Consider the following 20,112-nt stretch of genomic DNA (forward strand, 5'->3'; position numbering starts at 1 on the left):
ATAATAATAATAGTTTAATAATAAAAAGAGGATCAGCAGTCTTGTCAGGCTTTGGCAGCATTCCAGAATAACTTTGGCTCATTATCAGTATTTGCTGTTGGTTCTGCGAAGCAACAGCGTAAAGGTTCAAAGCCACCACTTATCTTCGCCCATTCACCATGTGTTTTGGCCACTTCAGTGTGCAAGCATGTCAGTCATTAACCAGCTGTGTGTTTTTACTGAGAGAGATGATTACAGCTAATAAAATCCTCCCATATCTCTCGCCTGTTGGTAAGTTTTACCGTAACTCTGCCTCAAGGCATCTGTTCTATATCTGGTGTTGGACGGAGCGAATCAACTGCACAACTGTGATAGTCACTGTATGAAGAGGAGGAAGAAGATTTGACTTGATATTCATTCATGACTTTGATGTGGAAAACAAATATTTATATTTATGTTTTTTAGATTCCAGAATATGACATTTAATTTTCAGGCATCGGGGTTGAAGCATATTGTCGATGTGTGGAAGACCCACATGAACATCAGAGACTATTGAGATGTCCAACATAAGGTGCACAGAAGAGCTCTTTTCTCAGGCTCCTTACTATTTTGGCAAACTGTTACAAACTTGTGTAGAGACTTTTTCTATGTTTAGAAGAATGCGGATGTTAAAATGTGTCAGGTGATCTGTGTAGTCAAAGTCTCCGGTGAGCTGACCACCAGCAGTCTTTCCTGTTCTTGCAGATAATGTTGGCCCCAAAAAGTGTGGACAAACATCAAGGGTTTAATGACTGCCCAATGTGTGAACAACTCAGCAGTCAGTGACGGATATGATGTATGTCGGTCTTCTTAATCTTTTTTACTGGAGCCCTTGAGGTGGCGGGCCAAGTTACATAAGCATGCTGGGCAGCAGTCAAACATTTGTGCTAGATAAAGAAACCCTTGGAAGCTGACAATCCACCTGTATGTTGTTTGTCTTCTCTCACGGAGCTCCCACACGCTGTGTCACACTGTCGTTCGTGTACAGGTGTTGTCAAACAGCGGCTTGTTTGCAGTCTCTGCTGAATGAGTGAATTGATATACAGCAGCATAGGTGTGGGGCCGCAGACAAGATGGCTGCCGCTCCTCTCAGGAACCCGGGAGCATTTGAGTTTTCTTAGGTCCTAAAATGACTTCTTTTACGTTTAGCTGACTGCACTCTGTAAACACACTCCCTCCCTCACCCCCCCTCTCTCTCTGCCTCTTGCTCCCTTTTTTTTTACTTTTATTGAGTGCAGTACATTAGATACAAAGGGTGCAATTCACTGGATCTGTTTTGTCAGGGTGGATAATGTACCTCATACTGGTGCTCGCTGTCACTCAGGCCAGTGCTTCATAGAGAGCCAACAATGGCAGCTGGGCCTGTCCACCCACAGACATACCCACCCTGTCAGTCTCTCTCTCTCTCTCTCTTTTTGCATGTGTACAGGGGCCATTAGTCAATCCGGTTAGTAATTGGACAATGGTCTGATCTCCACATATAGGGAAATACCACATTTACACTTGCATCCACACTTGCGGTCAATTTAGAGTGAACAGTCAACACTAAGTATCTAAGTGACAATCCTTCATGCTTTGTGTGGGAGATGGGTGAAAACCAAAGAACCTGGAGAAAGGACCACAACACTGACCCCAGCACTGACCACTATGTCATGTGTAGCCCACTTTTTTACACTTACAGTTAATTTTTCTGAAATGTGTGAAACAAGATATTTATCATCTAGTGGTGCTGACTTGGAAATGATGGTGACAATCAACTTTAACTTAGTGTTTGGTGTAGTACACTGAAAAAAGGGAATACCTTTGAATTTACACACATGAATTTAGTAAAAGCAACTAAATTAATTTAACGTGGTTTAAATAAGTAGACTTAACTTATTTATAGAGAATGTCGAATGTAATAGTTGCTTTCTAGTTGACTGAAATTGATCGAATAATAATAATAATAAACTAAAAAAAAAACAAAAAAACCCAAATTTAATATAATCGAGTTCAGTCTCAGTGTCGTTAATCCCTCCGGAACGAAAGGTAGCGCTAATGCGCCGGTAAAAAAATAATAATAACAACAGGAAGAAGACCAAATAAACACCGCGAAAAAATCTTCATTTTTTCGGCAAGAAGTCAACGAAACAATCTGTGAAAAGGTAAATTCTTGAAATGTATATATGCTCCTGTTCGAGTGAGTTGGGCGACGGTCCATTTTAGCTCTGTTTTTAAATAAAACAATTACTGTCTGTGGACATTATCTACTGTAGCTATGTGTGTACATTTGCATTTCATAATCGGGAGCGTTAGCTGCGCTGCTAATGTACTGTTGACGGTTAGCGTCAGTTGAGTAATTCTGATTTTCTGCTCCCGGGCCCGTTACTGACCAAGGTGCTGCAGCCGGGGGAGAGCAGCTGAGAGTGGATTTCGCCTCTGCACCAAACTGTGAGTATCGCGGGTGGGGGGAATTAAGGACTTTGATTAAGTTGAGGACACATGTTAAGCAATGTGTGTGTGTGTGCGCGCGCACGCGGGGGCCCCTGTCTTCCCTCCATGGCCCCTGTCTCTCTCAGTTTGGTTTCATTGAGTGCAAAAGGCTTCAGTGGTGTTTTGTGGCCGCAGATCATATTTAAGCAAAGAAAATCAGCACTTCTTTCTGTAAAATGAAAGGCAGCTTTTTGCCTCTACTGGACCTGGTCCAGAACCTTTTCAATACAGAAGGAGCAACAATGGCCTCAATAGCACTCGCTTTTGATCAGGTTGGCAAAACGACACAGAAAAAACAAGAAAAAGAAAAAAAAGTGGTGGGGCAGAGGGAGGAAGGAGGTGGAAACACGAACCGAGTTGGTGTCTGAAGTCATGCTTCATAAACATGAGTTCAAGTGAATGCCAACCGCTAACATTCAGAGGCAATGGGGTGTCAGAGCCAACATTTTAGATTAAACTTAGCAGTTCCAACTGTATCTGTGTTTGTTTGTTTTTTATACAGTATGTGTGTCTGTGTATGTGTTTAATATTCATATGACAGCCACCAGTAAATGTAATATTTCTGAATTTGTCTTCAAAAGAAATCTCAGCATCTTCATGTGTGCTTCCTCCAGCTCAGCCTTCAGTCCAATAGATGGCGCCTCTGTGTCTGCACCTTATGTGTTAGCATAGATTTTTACTGTTAGAACATCATTAATGACTGTTTATGACTAAAAGACTGTTCGTAATTTTCTAAAGTAACATAAACTCCAGTGTTTGTCATTTTGTTGTGGACGATGCGAGACTACAGTCGGAGGAAACGGTCAGTTTTCTGGAGGAATGCAGGAATTCCCTTTATTATGATAAGTGGTGACTTATTGGCAGGCAGTTTATTGACATTTGTGAGGGAGTAGGTTGAAGGTGGGCGGTACTTGAATGGGTTACAGACACAACTCAGTGCTTTGCATTTGTAAATGAGGTTCTCTTAGTTTTAACCGCCAGTTATTCGCAGTCCGACCCTTCGGTCAGAACCCGTGAGGACAAAAAGGTTTTCCTAAATGTTTTAATATCACAAAATACATTTGTACTGGGACATGGTTGGTAAGACAGCCTTGTCCATCCCTGGCTGCCTGTTTATTGCTTTGGGGTGTTTTTAGAAAATGCAAAGGTATAATTCCATTCACTGCAGAGTTCCCTGGACTCTATGCAGGGATGAATAAGGACCACAGTGTCTGGAACTGGCCACCAATAGCCTGCCAATCAATTTGTTTAACTCCCCAGGCGAGGGCAGTGATTGGTGGACCCTGCACACACACTCCCTTCCTGCCAACAAAGCAGCCCATATGCCCTCCCAGCAGGGACTCGGCCCTAATATTGGGGCCCGAGCATTTAGAGACCCACTTATAGGAATTTGGAGCAAATACGATGAAAGGACTACCAACATTGTATTGCAGCAGTGAGCAAATGGAGTGGAATGCACATTCAGGGTGTCAGCCATCACCCTGCACTGCCTACAGCATACTGCACTACTGACAGTTACTAATTCAAAGTATGCAGTTTCAATTTGTTCCAGCAGTCATACAGTATGGAATCATTAACGCTTAAGAAGATCAGTCTGAGGTTTTAAGTGGAGTCAAGAAAAATCGTCTGTACAATTTAGGAAAATTAAAGAAATCAAGAAATAGTTTATTTGAAACATTGTGCGATGGACAATGTTTATGACTGAAATAGTTTGATTTCTTTCTTTTTTTTTATGGTTAGTGCAATTAAATGCATGTATTGTTTGTTGAAGAAACCCCTCAAAAAAGGGACAAAGCCGAAAGGAAAAGAAGAAGAAGAAGTTTGTTAAAGAAACACTGTTTTCTGTAAGATGAAATTCTCTTTCTGCTGTACATAAACATTGACAATAATGTGGGGAGTAAATGAATAATAAAAGAAAACATAAAATGTGAAATATGTAGAAAAACCAAAAATATGAATATATTGTAATTGCAGGAAAACTTCAATTAAAGGACAATATAAAATAAAAATAAATCCAACGAAAGCCACTTGTGAAAATACATGTAAATTGTAAACAGTACAAATCTTGTCATGCAACTAGGCATACTAGTGTATATATTGAGTATATTGTGCATATATAAACGTGTGAACAATTGCCAATATAGTATAGACTGCAAATATATAACTATATATCTGTCTGTATATACGTACATAAACATAAATGTGTGCTTTTGTGTTATCGTAACTATTCATGAGAATTGACAGGAATTAACTGGTCCCAGATTTGCTTTAAGATTAAAATAATGAGCAATAATCCACTTTCACACACAAAATATTAAGTTGTATAGCTACTAGATTTTACCCAGCAACAATCAATTTGTTTGGCCTTAAAGATCACATGACAAAGTCTCTAATAAGATTACCGTCAAATCAGTGAAAAAACAGCACTGAGACTTTCAGCTCTATATTGTCAGTCCTTAACAACATGATAGGTGCATGTATTAAATCTGCATGGCTTAACCATTTACCATGGATTAGTATATCTGACAATGTGAGAGTCAACAATCAAATCTCAAGCTTCCAAATTGGTTTTCTTCAACCTTCTGGTATTATTTTTCAGATTATTAAAAATATCAAGCCAATTACTATCTAAGCACCTACACATATTGAGACAAATGGATTTGAGAGGATTTGCGGAACAGATTATTACTCTGAAAACCATCGCTTTTGCATCTGTGGCTCTTTTGATGCCCTTTAGTTTTGCTGATCACAAAGCTGATTGTTTTTTCACAGCAAACCTATTTGGAAATAGTTGTTAATCTGCTTCCCCTGTAGAGTCTGTTTCTCTCAGACATAATCTGCCCGAAGTCTGATTGAGCTCCATAATCCCTAGATGAGGAAATGTCCAAACACCCCCTGTCCTCTGTTGGATATCCGTGGTGGTGGGTGGATGTGTGACCCCACCCCTCTTGCCTCTGGCATAGCTTCCTTACTGTATGAGTCTGCCCTGGGGGCTCAACAATATGCTTATATTTTTGTAATTAATCAAAGCTTGAATCTGTGTTTCTGGAGCAGAACTGCCTCAATGGACTCTGGGACTTTAAATTAATGCTGATGCAGATGCTATTTTTTAGTCTTTGTTTTTTCTACTCTAACATCATTTACCAAAAAAAAAAAAAAATCAAGCTTCTATGTCCTATTGCCCTTGTTTCAGGTCACAACTCATCACCCTGTCCATCTCTGATTATGTCCTATTGCCCTTGTTTCAGGTCAAAACTCATCACCCTGTCCATCTCTGATTAAAGTGTTATTTGAGGAACAGAGTTCATTTAATCCTACGTACAGTGGTAGCAGTTAACCAGGATAATTTGCAGGAGTAACCCTGAAACAGTATGTGGAACTGTTGAGTACCAGTGTATAGAAACCGTTTAGATGCAGTGATGTGGAACTAATTGACAGCGGGGCCACACTAGGAATGATTGTGTGTGTGTGTGTTTGTGCATTTGGGTGTGTGTGGGTGCATGTGCATTTGTTTGCTTGTATTTGTTAAATTTGTTTGTGTCTGTATATGTATATATAATACTAGGTTAATTATTACATCAAAATAAGTATTTAAAAAATATTTTAAATTTCACAACAATTTGCTAAAACTATTAATTGTTAGTTAGACCTTTAGTATCTGTGCTTCAGATTAATTAAACAATATAAACTCTGTGTTAAATATGTTGTATTTATGTTATTTTAAATCAATAATAACCCAAGCAAAGAGAGTCAGTGAAACACCAAGTTAATCCGGGTTGGTTTCATTCTTCTAGGGTGGATAAGTATGGTCTTACATATGTACAAAACGTAATTAGCTCCTGTTGATACACATCTCTCTCACAAATGTATGTATAAACTGTTCTGATAAATTATAATAAAACATCCTGACTCCATATCATGGAGCTTTCCTGATATCCTGACTCCATATCATGGAGCTTTCCTTTACCCACAGCACCCTCTTCTGGTTGTGTGGTTTGGAAACTCATTCATCCATCTTCAACTGCTTTTTCTTTTCAGCGTCGCTAGAGGGAGCTAGAGACAACCCCTGCGGGCAACGGGAGTGGGCGGGGTACACACTGTCCAGTCCATCACAGGGCCACGTGACTAAGCACATGTGTGTATGCTTACAATTAAACCAATGATCATTTTAGAGCAGGCAATTAACCTGATCCTGTATTAATGTCAGATTATGGAACAAAATGAAAGAACATGGAGAAAAAACACGTACACAATTGGAGAATATAGAAAACTCTAAAATAGAAGACCACCAGTTAGTGGTACTAGTAATCTATTTGCAATAAGGGAAGACTACTAACCACCCTGACCCCGTGTGGCCAAAATGAGTATAAACTCTATGGTGGAGATTCATATGCTGGGAGACGTGACAGTTTTGTTTAACAATGCAGACAATGGGCCATCTGTGGTAGAGAACAATGGAATTGTCGTCATTGATTAGTCGTTAGCACACAAACACACTCCAATAACACAGACTAGATATTCTCTGTTTCTACTAAACTTGCACTTTGCATAATTTGAATCAAAGTATAAAATAATTTTATATTTAATTTTACACGAGAGAGGGGGGAGGAGATTGTCTCTCTTAAAATGCTATCTTTAAAAATATACATAAAAGAGATATTAAATTAACTCAATAAAATAACCTGCTAAAAATAATTATTTGATCACACAAATGTAATATGAAAAAGTATTTAGAATAATCTAACATACTCACACACCAAGTTTGCAGAGCACACCATCAATAATATGAATTGAAGTATAAGATAATGTGCTGTTAATGGAGTTCATGCCTTGTTGTGGCTGCTAAGGTAAAGAACCTATTGTTTTTTAGTCACTGTTGCTGTAACTTCTCTGGGTCAAAGGGCACCAAGGGATGTTTTTAATTTGATTTTTCATTTATGATAAATATAGCAAATCAAGCCTTATCTTAACATCCCTTAAATAAGTAATTTATTGTGCTGATGCTTTGACTTTGACAAGAAAAATATATATTGTTGAAAGCACAGCTCTGCTAACTGGATCTTTGAATGGGCCCATACTAACCTGCTGTACATGTACTGTATGGATTTGTCTTGGTAGAAATGAAGCATACTGCAGTGTCCAGTGATGCTGATGGAGAGGAGGGAACAAGAGATGCAGGAGGAGAGGAGAAGCAGTCTGATGGTTGGGGGTAAGGAGGGAGAAAGAAGGAGGAGACTAGATAGGAGGTAAGCCTTACTGCTGCTGCTTTGACTGTGTGACTCATCCCCCAGTCCCTTTTCATTCTCACATTGGTGCATTCTCAGTGTACACACACACACACACACACAGAGAAGCAGCTCCGCCTCCTCTGCAGTGAACAGCTAGCTAAAGCAAGGGCAGAAATGGAGGAGCCTGCAGTGCAGCAGGAAAAAATAGATGGCTCATTGGAAGGAGGAGGAGGACGTGATGGAGGAAAGGCAGACTGGAAGAGCGACTGTTCTCTTTCCTCTCTGCTTAAACACTCCTGTTTCCTCTGCTGGTCGTCGCCCTGGGACAAAGATACCGTCGGGGAAACGGATGAGGGTGTCCTTGCCAAGGTGGCAGAGATCAGAGTAAGAAGACCACGGCATCTGGCATTGGTGTGTGGTGTGTGTGTGTGTGTCAGTAATTTGTACTTTGTGTATTGTTTACCTGTGGCTGTTTTCTGCATAGTGTTGTAGTGTGGTCTTAATTAGTGTGTGTGTGTGTTTGTGTGGTGTGTGTAATATATTTTTCAGTTCAGGTTTAATATCCATCCATCCATCCATCCATCCAAAACCGTTCTTGTGTGATCAGGGTCCTGCCTGAATCTCCATTGTTGGATTATTCACTATACAGTGACACTGTCATATACTGTAATGTCAGATGTTTGGTTGTTTAAAAAACCATGAATGAATAATGACTGTCCAACTTCCAGGTCTTCGTTCATCTTCTGTTTTTGTTTCTCAACATCATTTTCATACACAGTTAACTAAAGCCCAAACGAAATTTTCACCTGTAATTTAACATAGTTGTAATTTACCAACTGAGCACAAGAAGCAATATCTGATCTCCACGCATGTATTTGTTCGCAGTACAATGACATGATCGGTCTTGACAGTCTTGACTTAATAAACCATGGGATGGCTGTACTTGGCGATTCAGTTTATACTGTGGGTCTTGAACTCAAACGGCCTGAGGCCAAATCTTACATCATCCATCATCGCTGTTCTATTTTGAACAAACTAATATAATGTTGCATAACAAGTGCTACAGAAATGGGCAATATATCAGACAAATTTACAGCTCACTTACAGGGGCCTGATTTTCACCTTCATCACATTCAATGTAAATTAATTCGATCTTTATGCAGTTATGACATTCCACAAAAAGCAATAAAATATATATTTAGATATCTTTATTCATATTATTGTCATGTCTTTCTGTTTGAGACATGCTAATGTTAGCGTTAGATTGTCATAAACCGTAATTAAATAACTTCCATGGAATGTTACTTTGGCCATAGGTATGAATGTGAGTGTGAATGTTGACAAGGTAACAGAGAAATATTTACATGATTCCATACTAGCAGTAACTATCTACTTTCTGGAATAACTCTGCCCGAAGATTATTTCTTGTCTTCTTCTGTATGTAAGGCTACATGTTCACGACTAATCATGTCATCATGGTTGAAAACATTGTGTGTGGTCCTAGGAGCTGGAGAATGCAGTGGCGATGGAGAACCTAGAGCTTCAGGAGCAGCAGTCTGACCGCAAGGAGCTGGAGGAGACTCTGGTAAAATTGGAAAGCCATAAAGAAAAGTTGATCCAAGAAATAAAGGAGACCAGGCAGCTGTGCTATGAAGAGAGTCAACAGGTGAGGAGGAGCTGCTTACTTACTTAATCTGGGCTTAGGAATTTAAAGACCAAAGTTGCCTGTTTTTGATGTTTTTGCTAGGATTGTAAAAATGACCCTGTCACTAAATTTAGCTAAAAGTGTCATCAAGGAATTTTTAACACATTTTAATGCATGGATTAAATCCTTAATTCCATCTCTCTGTTGTTATTTATTTTTCTGTTGCCAGTATTGTACAAAAAAATATTTTTGGTCATGTTTAGAATTGTCATAATACATTTAAACTATGATTAATAATGTTTAAACATAATGAATGCACAGCTAACTTGTGGTCAATCAGATTAAAAATATTAAAAAGTTTGGTCGCCCTACTTTTTGGATACATTTTAGATGAGTTTGTGAATCAGCCCCCACCAGCCGGCGCTTCACCTCGACTTCCATTTCTTGCTGACTTTAAAAAGAAAAAACTTAATCTCATCTTTCCGTACAGTCAGTGATTTGAACTAAAGCCTGCTGTTCTGTCAGATCCTGTCCTTGCAGACTGAGGAGGTGAAAAAGGAGAGCCAAGTGGAGGAATATGAGCGGGAACTTGCCAGAGCCAGGTGGAGGCTGAGGCGGCTCAGAGAGGAAGTGAAAGTGGCAAAGAGGAAGGTGGAGGAGGCTGGAGAGAGAAACACACCGCTGCAGGACTCCATCAGACAGTCGTATGAAGAGATCCTGCAGGTACAAATACAGTATATAAAAATCACTTATCTCTATAGATAATATGTGAGTGAATACAGGGAATAATTAATCTATTACTACTTGGAGGAAATCCACGCCCACATGGCCATTCTTCTGTCATGTAGTAGTTAAATTTAGTAAAAGAACAATTGGCTGTACCTGATTTGAATACCTAAATATATAAATACACAATGAACTCATCTGCCACTTGAGTTACACAGAGGAAATGATATGTTCCAAAAATAAATCACCTGATATCTTGTTGTCAACTGCAATCTCCTAAAATACTTTTCGTTTTGTTCTCCTTCCTGGTCACACCTCATTCTGCTTTTTTTGCGTAGGAGGAGAACACTCTGTGTTCTATGTCTGAAAGTGCAGTCACTCCAGAAAGTCAACTGGAGGTGTCAACATCTCCTGCAGACACCACAGAAGATGATCCACTTCCCCTGAAGCCATGGGGAAGGAGTCAGTCACTGCCTGCCTATGCTGACCTGATAATGGTAAAGTCAACACATATACATGAGTATATATATATATATATATATATATGTGTGTGTGTGTGTGTGTGTGTGTGTGTGTGTGTAATTATGACATGATTCCATCATCTTGCATACCATTTTCATCTTAAATCTTTATTTAATGATTTTACCTCTCATGTTTTGCCACCAGAGGGCCAGCAACTCGTCTTTTTGTCAAAATCTGGCAGACACCAGAGAGGAGATCATTGACAGTAGGAGCAGTTCTTCAAAGGTACGCAGAGTTCTCCACAATTGCTCTTCTTTTCTTCGTGCAGAACACAAGTTGTCTCACACAGGGGACTGGAATTATAATCCACAGATGGAAAGATCTGACACAGAGGATGACCCGGAGGAGAATGAAATCAACAACGAAGTTCAGAAACTGGAGGAGCACAGTCCGAAGCCCCTGAGCCAGTTGGACTTCTACCAAGCCAACCCTTTTGCCAACTGTCAGACTGACCGTATGTCAAATATAAATCAAGACGAAATACCCAAAGCAAATGATCATTATTTTAACAGATATTTTAACATACATTTAACTTTGCATGACATGTCAAATACTTGTTTCTGATTCTGGCTCTGAAAACATTCAAAGTTTTGGTCCTTATTTTGAAGTTATCTTTAAAAATGTTCAGCTGTGCAGAATTTTTTGGTTTGAAAATAATTTTCTCTGGATCTCTGTCTTCCACTCTGTTTCTATTAACTTTATTTCTATTCAGATGATCTTTTTAATGACGACATCTTCCTGAAAAGTGATGCATCTGGTGAGTGCTTTTCCTGAGAACATAAAGTTCTAAAGAACCACAAAGGCTGATCCTTCTTTGCTTTATCTTGAGTATTGTTGTTTCACTAACATTTCATGTTTATGAGACCATTAAGTCAGCATGTTAAGACTAAATTAGATCAAATTATGTCTTTGTCAGATGGATTTGCTTCTGATCCTTTCAAAGGCAGCGATCCCTTCGTAGCAGACATTTTGTATCAAGAGCCCAATGTCAGTGCAGTGGAGGGAGCAGGAAATGCTGGTGATGAAGTAGACACCAGTCTGTCCTGTGCTGAAAATAAAGCTTCAACAGGAACTCAGTGCTTTGAGTCAGAATTCCCTGATGAAGACAGTGACATTGAGATCAGCTACAGCCGAGAGGATCTGGACACCATCGGGAATTCGCATGGATTTAAACCCATTCAGAGTTCATCAGATGAGCTGGGACCAGATCCCCAGCAGGGCTGGAGGTCACAGGGGCAGTATTCTGTGGAATCAGACCCCAATGGTTATGAGCTGGACCTTCATGCCCCCACTCCTCCTTCTGACATTGAAGAACAAAGTCTGGGATCATTAGCTGATGAAACTACCCTTCAGCCCCCAGGAGAACTGAAACAGGGTAACTCCGTCTCAGTCTTTTTAAGAAACTTTGCATCTGCTTCACTCTTTACTCAGAATGATTTACTGCTATCTAACAAATAAGGGCCACATTAAGTGTGTATTATATTTTTAAACCTGTCATTTACGATTATAAATTAAGGTTGTATTGTATTCAGTGTTGACATAAGTAGTAAGAGTCTGACCTAATTTTATCTACGAAGTTTGATGTTTTTTAATTAATCTTTTTATCCTGTATCTTTGTTAGTAACCTGACTTTAATGTTCTCTTCTTCCAGATCCAAGTTTTGACCAAATTCCAATGAGCCCTAAACAGAGTCCGGTCAGTGGTTCCTCCAGCCCAGAGGTGGAAAGATTTGATAACAATGAAGAAGAAAGCAAAACGCCAACGGCTCCTGAACCATCTCCTGAATTTTCCCAAAACGCTGAGCCTGATTTACAAGAAAACAAAGAGATTAGCTTTGACTTGAACTATGAAGCAACTTGTCAGTCTTCCTTCGACCCATATGGGTTCAAACTTAGTCCAGAACATTCTAATCATACACTCTTAGACCCAGATGAAGCCTCCTCGAGCCCAGAACCTCCTGAACATGATTTGGCCTTTGACTCAGAACCACATTCACCTCAACCGAATGAGATGAACTTTGATTCTTATGGTTTGGACATCACGTCCCCTCACGCAGACCAAGACTCTGACCCGTATGGCTTCAAGCTCTGTCCTGATGAGCAGAACCAGGAGGTGCTGGACCTCTGTGGCTTTGATTACCAGCCGACAATGGAACAGTGCACTTATGACAGTGATGAGCAAGTAGAACCATATGAATATTCTAATCAAGAAGTACTTGAACCTGACATGGCCAAAAACCAAGAGCTGCCAGAACATTGTAGCCAAAAGGATTTGTACGAGAATGGAAACCAAGAGGTTCTTGACTCCTCCATCGTTGAAAACGAAGCAGTTGTCAGAAATGACAACAATGAACTCCTTGATCTTTTCATTCACGGTAACCAGGAGTTGCTGGAGCCTGGTCACAATACATGTGATGATGAACTTTTAGAGAATTACAATTATGGCAACCAGGAAGTTGTGGAACCTTGTAGTCCTAGTAATAAAGAACTCCTGGAATGTTCTCAAGTTGAAGATCAAGACGCTTCACAGGTAGGAAACCAAGAACTGTTAGACCTTGATAGCAAAGGTGATGAGGAGGCGCCATCTTCTGAAAGCCCTGCCAATGATGAAACTTTGCTGATAAGTGTCAAAATTCCAGAAGTACTAGACTTTGATAGCTATAGCAACATGGGCGTGGAGAGTTTGCTGTGTAAGGAAGGTTCTCCTGAAGCCAACAACAATAACAAGAGCTTTGTAGAACCAGAGCTCAGCTCCACTGATAACAGCTCAGATAGTGACGTGGCCACGAAGGACCTTGGTGGACTAGACTTCAGTAACACCAGCGTGTGCATTCCCAAAACCAGGAACACAACTACCGGTGACATCAGCACAGTTCCATTCAATCAGGTTCTGAATACATACTGCCCTCCCACAATGAACGTGTTAGAGGGTGATCTGAGTTCTGTGTTTGGTGCTGGAGGATACATCGGTTGCCCTGATGTGGCTGATGACCTAGAGCCTCTGGACAAGAGGCAGTTCAAACCAGTCGCAGAGCCAGTGCGACCCACGAGACCCGTCAGGCCTCCTCGACCCTCGCTCAAGGTCAGTTTGAACTTATTTATTTCATATACAGTCCGATTTATTTAGGCAAATTTCATTTAAATTCTGAACAGCAAAAGTGCATAAAGTGCTATAATAAATGTCAAGAGTTTTCTGTCAATCTTCAATTGTTCTTCTAGGTCAAAGAGAAGGCTTCATTCCAGACTCACGGCATCGATCTGAAGTGAACTTCTGCTATCAACGCTGGAGGCCGGTAACCATGTCGGCAGAGTTGACCGCCACATTGTGTGAAGAAGAGTAGCAGATGAGTAAGAAGAAGAGCAAACAGAACTAGACAGACCTTCCTCGGTTTTAGGTGTCGTTGACTTTTATTTGTGTGGAGTTTGCATGTTCTCCTTGTGTGAAATGGAACAGTGACAACAGTGTAGCCTGACCTTCAGCCACAGTCACATGAAATGACTCTCCAGCTCCTCTAGCAGTGTGTTGTATGGATGGTGGTTGATAATAATAAAATGATGAACTAAAAAAAAAAGGATTATATACATATAAACATGTGCCAAGGCAGTCTGACGTAGTTAGTTGTGTTCATTTAGGGTATGAATCTTTATATTTTACAAAATTTTACTGTCACTCATTAGCATTTGTTTTTTCCTTTTTGTGGAGGTTTGAGTTTGGACCTTTACCTTTTATAAATAGATATTTCCAAACAAAAATAAAATCAGTATACATCATATACTCTGCTTTAGCGGTAACAGTGTAGGTGATCTGGTTAACTAGTTTCAGCCTAATTTGAATTAGTGATTTTTTTTTAAATTAATTTATTTTTGTCTACAACGTTGTGAGCTCATCATTTATTTGGAGCTAATTAATTTCCTGTGTTCTGCAATCTGAAAATGTACATAGATGCTAACAGACATTGGATGTACAGCTGCAGGTCAGACAAAGGCAGTAGTTAGCTCAGTCATTAGCACAACACGTACACTTTATTCCCAGTCTAGGCCAGATGTATGCTTAATGTGTCATGATTACAATACAGCCATCTGTGTACAGTGCATCACGTCACCGTCTACCTACCAGGTCACTGAAGTGGCCATCTGGTTATTTTTCAGTTTTCAGGTCACATCTACCTCTTTAATTGTCCGATTCTATGATTGCATGACAACACTGTGAATCCTGTCAGAGTGAACCTTTTAATTTGAAATATCCTGTACTTTTATGTCAGGTGTGCAGTAAGTTCCTGCCACAGGATGTAGCCTACACACTGTAGGTTGGTCACATGCTACAGAGACACTCACTGAAACTCTTCTTGGTGGGTTTTCTATATTTCATCACTTGTTCTGAAGGACAGACTTTTTGTTTTGTTTGTTTGTTTTTGCAGATTTTGCATGAATCCTGGCATCGAGCTGTGCAGATATCATGGTTTACATGCTGCTTTATTGGAAGGGAACAGTAATTCTGGACAAAGTGCATGTACAGGTGTGAACATCCGTCACTGAAACACCGGAAATGTGATCTGCTAACCTTCAGTAGCTGCATCCACAATTAAGTCAATAATCCATGTAAAAACCCTCCTGTCACAGTGTGTCAAATGAGCAGACAGATAATTACACTTATCAGCCCCAACATTATGACTATCATCCCAGTGGCTTTTACTTCTGCTGCCGAAACGCAACTGACTGTGCACTGTGTATTCTAAAGGGGTTCCTTAAGAACCAGCATTAACATCATTAGCATTTTGAGCTACAGTTGCTCAGAGATCCCGTCCACATGGGCCGACATTTGTTCGCTACATGCACCACTGAGCCGTGGACACCGATGACCCTGACACTGGTTTACTGAGTTCCTCTTTAAATACATCCTGACCCCCCCAGTTTTCTCACAGTCATCACAGTTTGGGTCCTGTGACTCAAAACTGTACATTTTCCCAATTTTTCAGTTGCAGTTGCCATTACAAAAAAAAAAAGAAATCAGTGTTTTTACTTTGACCCCTCAATTGTTGTATTATGGCTGATTGGTGTAAAATTCCAATGGGTTCATTTTTTTATTGATAAATTACCATAAATTTGCAGACTTGGATTTTTTTTTTACTTAATTTTTTTTTGTTTTCTTTATAAATCCTCAAATCATATGTGTAAAGTTACTGTATAAATTACAAAATGAAATGAAACAAAAAAACGTACTGATAAAAAACCTGCCGAAAAATATACTGTAAAATTTTGTTAAATATGAAAAAAAAAATATGATGTAAATATTTCATTTCACAACTGTATATTGTCCGTATGTGCTAAACCGGTGCTGATGTAAAACAGTGAGCCATGAGATGTTTGTGATTGTATGTTGCTTGACGCTCTGTTGTCCATGGAGAAACTCTCTGCTCTCTCTTTCTCTGATCCTAATTAAACCTGTTCTCTCTCAACGACCAGAGCCACAGACGAATCCACTTTAGTTCCACTAGGTTTGTCTTGTCTCGACACAGAACATATCCTTCAGGTTCATATAGATTCATCGTGACATTTTTGACGGTAAGCTCCCATTTCTTTTAGAAATGTCTCTTGTGTCATCTTTTTATTGGTTGTTTTCACCAAAGTTTGGTAGGAACTGTTATTCCTCCTGCCTTGTTGCTCCTCTAGGATGACGCTCTGGGTCCATGAGAGCAGACATGCTCCTTCATCATCCTGTGACATTTCTGAGGAAGACGAGAGGTCTCTGTCGAAACCCCACACCTGTTTGTCTGAATATACAGTAAGAACCCTGGATGATATGATCCACACTGTTTTCCGTCTTATCTCTAGAAATTCAAAAAAAAATTCAAATGGAACTTGAATGCATTAGGTTTGCTAAAAATGCTTCTCATTGAAGCTTCATTAATTTTAACAATTAGTAATTAGCTGCTAAAGAATGAATATTTAAAAATATGAAAAAAAAAATCACCAAATTATTGGACGTTAGTATTTTCCAAGTCGTAGGGTGTCAGAGCCACCACAAGAGGGAGACATAAATCAGACTTAAGAAAACCAGAGTAAAAACAAATCAATCAATAAAGTGAAAATTAAATAAAATAGGGTGAAATTATGGAGAAGGATTAAGTTGTGTTTCAAACACAATATGGACTGGGACTTTTTTTTTTTTTCAGAAAAATTGGACAGTACAGAGAGAAAAACAAATCTACATTAACGAGGTACTAATGCCTGAGGTGTTTCTACTTGGTCGTTTCGCTTCCGTCGGCACCATCTACAACAGAGTACAGTCACAGCAATGATGATGACGAGGACCACGAGAAGAATGGCCACTGCACCAACCCACACTCCAACACTCAGCTCTGCAGGATCAGACACAGGACAAGGTAACAAATCATTTCACCTTAAATTGTTATTACAGTAACATAGTTTATGGCTAGAAGTAAAGCAAACTATATCACAAAAAAACACTGCATCACTGTGATCCAGCATATCAACCTGCTGGAACTGGTACTCTTGAGAGTTATCTTCTTTTTAAAGCCTCTCTGCCCCTTGTGTTCTGTGGTAGTTGGATGTGTTGACGTACCGTGCAGGAAAGTCCTGGGACCTGTTACACACAGCTGCTTACTCCAGGCCCCCAGCTGTGTGCTTTTGGGTCTGGAAGGTATAAAAGCCGCAACCATGAAGCAGTAACCCTCCTCCGTATCAAGGTTCGGCACCTCGGTCACACTGGAGTCAGACACAATGTCTTTCTGTCACAGCAGAGAACATTACAAAATGACAAGATTTCTTTAAACTTCTAAATGCTTAATTCTGACCACAAAATATACGATACTGTGTCTACTACAGTATTTCTGGAGGTTGTACCTTGCCTGTGCTTCCAGACTTGTAGTAGCTGATCTTGTACTTCAGGTCTTTTCTGAAGACATCTCTGATGCTGAGCTGTTTATTGTTCTCATGAATCCCAGTGAGAGGATCAGTGATGTTGACAGCCACTGTGCGCTTGTTCACAATGTGCACCGTGAAGTTTGCAGCACTGATATTACCTTAAGAGGATGAAATCAACATTTATCTGATTACAACACAGTTAAGTCAACTAACTCTAAACATAAACCAATCCTTTAATTCCCTCTTTTACCAGGAGTCAGATTACAGAAGTATTAATAGCATTTTTGACAAAGTCCTTTCAAATCTGTCAGTGCTTTGTGTTTGAACACTGAATCGTGTTTGTTGTGCTCGAGGGACTGTTTCTCTGAGTCATACTCAGCTTTGGTTTTTTTTTCTCATCATCTGTTACCAATTACTGTAGCTCCTTACCCTGGAATGTTGTATTTAGATGGTACATAGCATTCCCAAACTTTTCCACCCTGTTAGTGCCAGGTGGAAATGTTCCTGTTCAAAACATCTTTCCTCAAGTTTGAAAATATGCATCGACAAACCAACTAGATAAGCAGTAAAGTTGGTTGTGTAACGCGTTTGCTTCCTGATAAAAGAAAATGTTGTTGTTGGCTTATATAATTAATACTTAGGTGCAACGCCCTCTCCTGGCTAAAGTAACATTATTTGAGGCGCATGAATTGCTTCCAATGTATGACTGAGCTAAAATGTACATACTAGAGTTTGTTAGGGTTTAATTATTTTATTTTATTACTTAAATCCTTGGAGTGTGTTTTGTTGAACAACTCTTAAATGTTCTTTATATTGTAAATACAATTGGAATTGGTGCAGTTTATGTCCTGCCCACTTTTATGCTTTCCAGACTCGACTACTCCTACATACAGGCTCCTCGTAAAACTTCAGTGTGTCCACATCTCTGCTGCTCAACGCTGACTCATACATTCTATCATAACAACATTGCTCATGTCCTTCAGCGGCTCAACGTTGGCCTTCTGCACCGTGCTGCGTACAGATCGTGTCTCTCCCTCTCACACACCAAACCGTCCTCTGCCTTCCATCATATCTCTCAGTCCTCCTTCACATCCACACTACTGCGTGCTATCTTAGCCCGTCTGATGCAAACCTCCTGTTTCCACAGCCCTGGGCTGAGCAGTGAACCTGTAAACTGCAGTTTCACTTCATCACGGCCGTTTCATTTTTAATTATTCGTTTGTTATTATTTGTACAGCTTTTATGAGTATCCTCTAAAACAAAAGCAGAACTAATCAGATCATCACCAGTAGTAGAAGTATTAGTTGTCTGACGTGCATGTTTTTTACTGCAGTGATCAATCATCCTGTAGTATTACATATAAGATTTTTTTTGATGTGTCATCGTCAGTAGTCATTCAAAGTGTTGCTTGCGTGAGGTGTGTGTTGCAATACCTACTTTGTTTGTAGGGGTTGAATTCTGGTGAGTATGTGTGAGTCAGTTCCTCTGGGTCATGGTTGTAATCCATTTCCACATGTTCTGTTTGGATGTCAGCTGTGTAGGTCCTGTCCATCAAACCCACATTGACAAACATTGGAGTCAGAGATATGAGGTAACATCAAAAAAGGAAATACATAGCCTGGTTTGTAAAATCCCTCTCGCTGTTCTTCTTAGAAACACACTTTAAATTCAACTTATTAATGTGTAAAGTATTATTCACAGTGACTAGGACTAAACATGTGCTCATGGAGATCCTTGGAAGTTATTTAATCACTCTCTGAGAGGACAGAACGTTAGAGGTTGGCAAACTGATGAATCAAGTCAAGTTGAACGTCATCTTTCATTGGTGATAAAAGTATAATCCACATATACTGTACCTGTTGAATGGTCTGAGGAGGTTGGTCATGTCACATTCCATCTCTGACAGTTGCATACAGTCTATATGTTCAATCCAGTCTGCGCCAGCCCTGCGAGATCATTTAAAAACAAATTATGAGGGAAACTATAGACTACAGTGCAGTATAAAATCAAAGTTGAAAATAAAAAAAACTGACTTCTAATCAGTTGTTTTAATTTAAAAAGCATTAATTAATTTAGCATTAGTCATTTAGTAAAGTTTGAGGGAGTAATTTAACTGAAACTTTCAAAAGTTACGTTTTGGAAAACAAGACAATATTCTGAACCACTTCAGTTGAAGACGTACAGTAACACGGTCTTTTCAGTTAAACTATAGAAGGAGCTGGATTTCAGCAGATGCCACTTTAGTATGTAATAAACCTCTTCAATAATTTCAACATTCAAGTTTGGGCAAAAAAAAATATTTTTTTTGGTGAAAGTCTTGAGAGATATGTCTGTTTTAATGATTTAAATGTGATACATTTTGACTTAGATTTTCTGCTGCACAGTTTTCATGACAGAAAAGACAGTGAGACAAAAAGACTGTGTATTTGTGTGTATGTGGTCACCTTGAGTAGAGTACAGTGTAGGTGTAGCCCATCATTGCCTTGCTCTCCCAGCGGAGGATGGTTTTAAAATCCAAAGATGTCCAGTGAACATTCTCTGCTTTGGGCACATCCTCTGTGACTGAAATGTTCAACAACAACAAACTTCATCAGTCTCCAAAGGGAACCTGATATTT

The 20,112-nt window shown here is 39.5% G+C and overlaps 2 protein-coding genes across 10 annotated transcripts in view; one reads left to right on the forward strand and one right to left on the reverse strand.

Annotated features, from left to right (window-relative positions):
- The first annotated feature begins 1,511 nt into the window (after positions 1–1,511).
- LOC103396645 (uncharacterized) overlaps positions 1,512–20,112 on the forward strand; it is a 19,876-nt gene continuing 1,275 nt past the window's right edge. For 2 of the 9 annotated variants that reach the window (XM_025066145.1, XM_025066146.1), the window contains exons 1-16: positions 1,513–2,162; positions 2,395–2,448; positions 6,529–6,625; positions 7,609–7,736; positions 7,865–8,129; positions 9,223–9,384; positions 9,889–10,086; positions 10,428–10,586; positions 10,756–10,836; positions 10,924–11,065; positions 11,324–11,368; positions 11,528–11,986; positions 12,263–13,692; positions 13,830–15,126; positions 16,074–16,392; positions 16,784–16,993. In XM_025066145.1, coding sequence (XP_024921913.1) covers positions 7,636–7,736; positions 7,865–8,129; positions 9,223–9,384; positions 9,889–10,086; positions 10,428–10,586; positions 10,756–10,836; positions 10,924–11,065; positions 11,324–11,368; positions 11,528–11,986; positions 12,263–13,692; positions 13,830–13,877 — 3,090 coding nt within the window. In that variant the 5' untranslated portion in view covers positions 1,513–2,162; positions 2,395–2,448; positions 6,529–6,625; positions 7,609–7,635 and the 3' untranslated portion in view covers positions 13,878–15,126; positions 16,074–16,392; positions 16,784–16,993. Of the gene's footprint in view, positions 2,163–2,394; positions 2,449–6,528; positions 6,626–7,608; positions 8,130–9,222; positions 9,385–9,888; positions 10,087–10,427; positions 10,587–10,755; positions 10,837–10,923; positions 11,066–11,323; positions 11,369–11,527; positions 11,987–12,262; positions 13,693–13,829; positions 15,219–16,073; positions 16,393–16,783; positions 16,994–20,112 lie in introns of those variants that run through there. The other 7 variants (XM_025066147.1, XM_025066148.1, XM_025066150.1 and 4 more) reach the window with 7 other exon arrangements.
- The window catches only part of LOC103396647 (tissue factor-like), a 4,243-nt gene continuing 920 nt past the window's right edge, over positions 16,790–20,112 (reverse strand). The window contains exons 2-7 of the mRNA XM_008334819.3: positions 19,940–20,057; positions 19,352–19,441; positions 18,933–19,039; positions 17,475–17,653; positions 17,194–17,359; positions 16,790–16,969 (exon numbers count right to left, since the gene is read on the reverse strand). Coding sequence (XP_008333041.1) covers positions 16,821–16,969; positions 17,194–17,359; positions 17,475–17,653; positions 18,933–19,039; positions 19,352–19,441; positions 19,940–20,057 — 809 coding nt within the window. The 3' untranslated portion in view covers positions 16,790–16,820. The remainder of the gene's footprint in view (positions 16,970–17,193; positions 17,360–17,474; positions 17,654–18,932; positions 19,040–19,351; positions 19,442–19,939; positions 20,058–20,112) is intronic.

Source organism: Cynoglossus semilaevis, chromosome 20, assembly GCF_000523025.1.
Source record: "Cynoglossus semilaevis isolate Cse_v1.0 chromosome 20, Cse_v1.0, whole genome shotgun sequence".
In the NCBI taxonomy this organism is placed as follows: Eukaryota; Metazoa; Chordata; class Actinopteri; order Pleuronectiformes; family Cynoglossidae; genus Cynoglossus; species Cynoglossus semilaevis.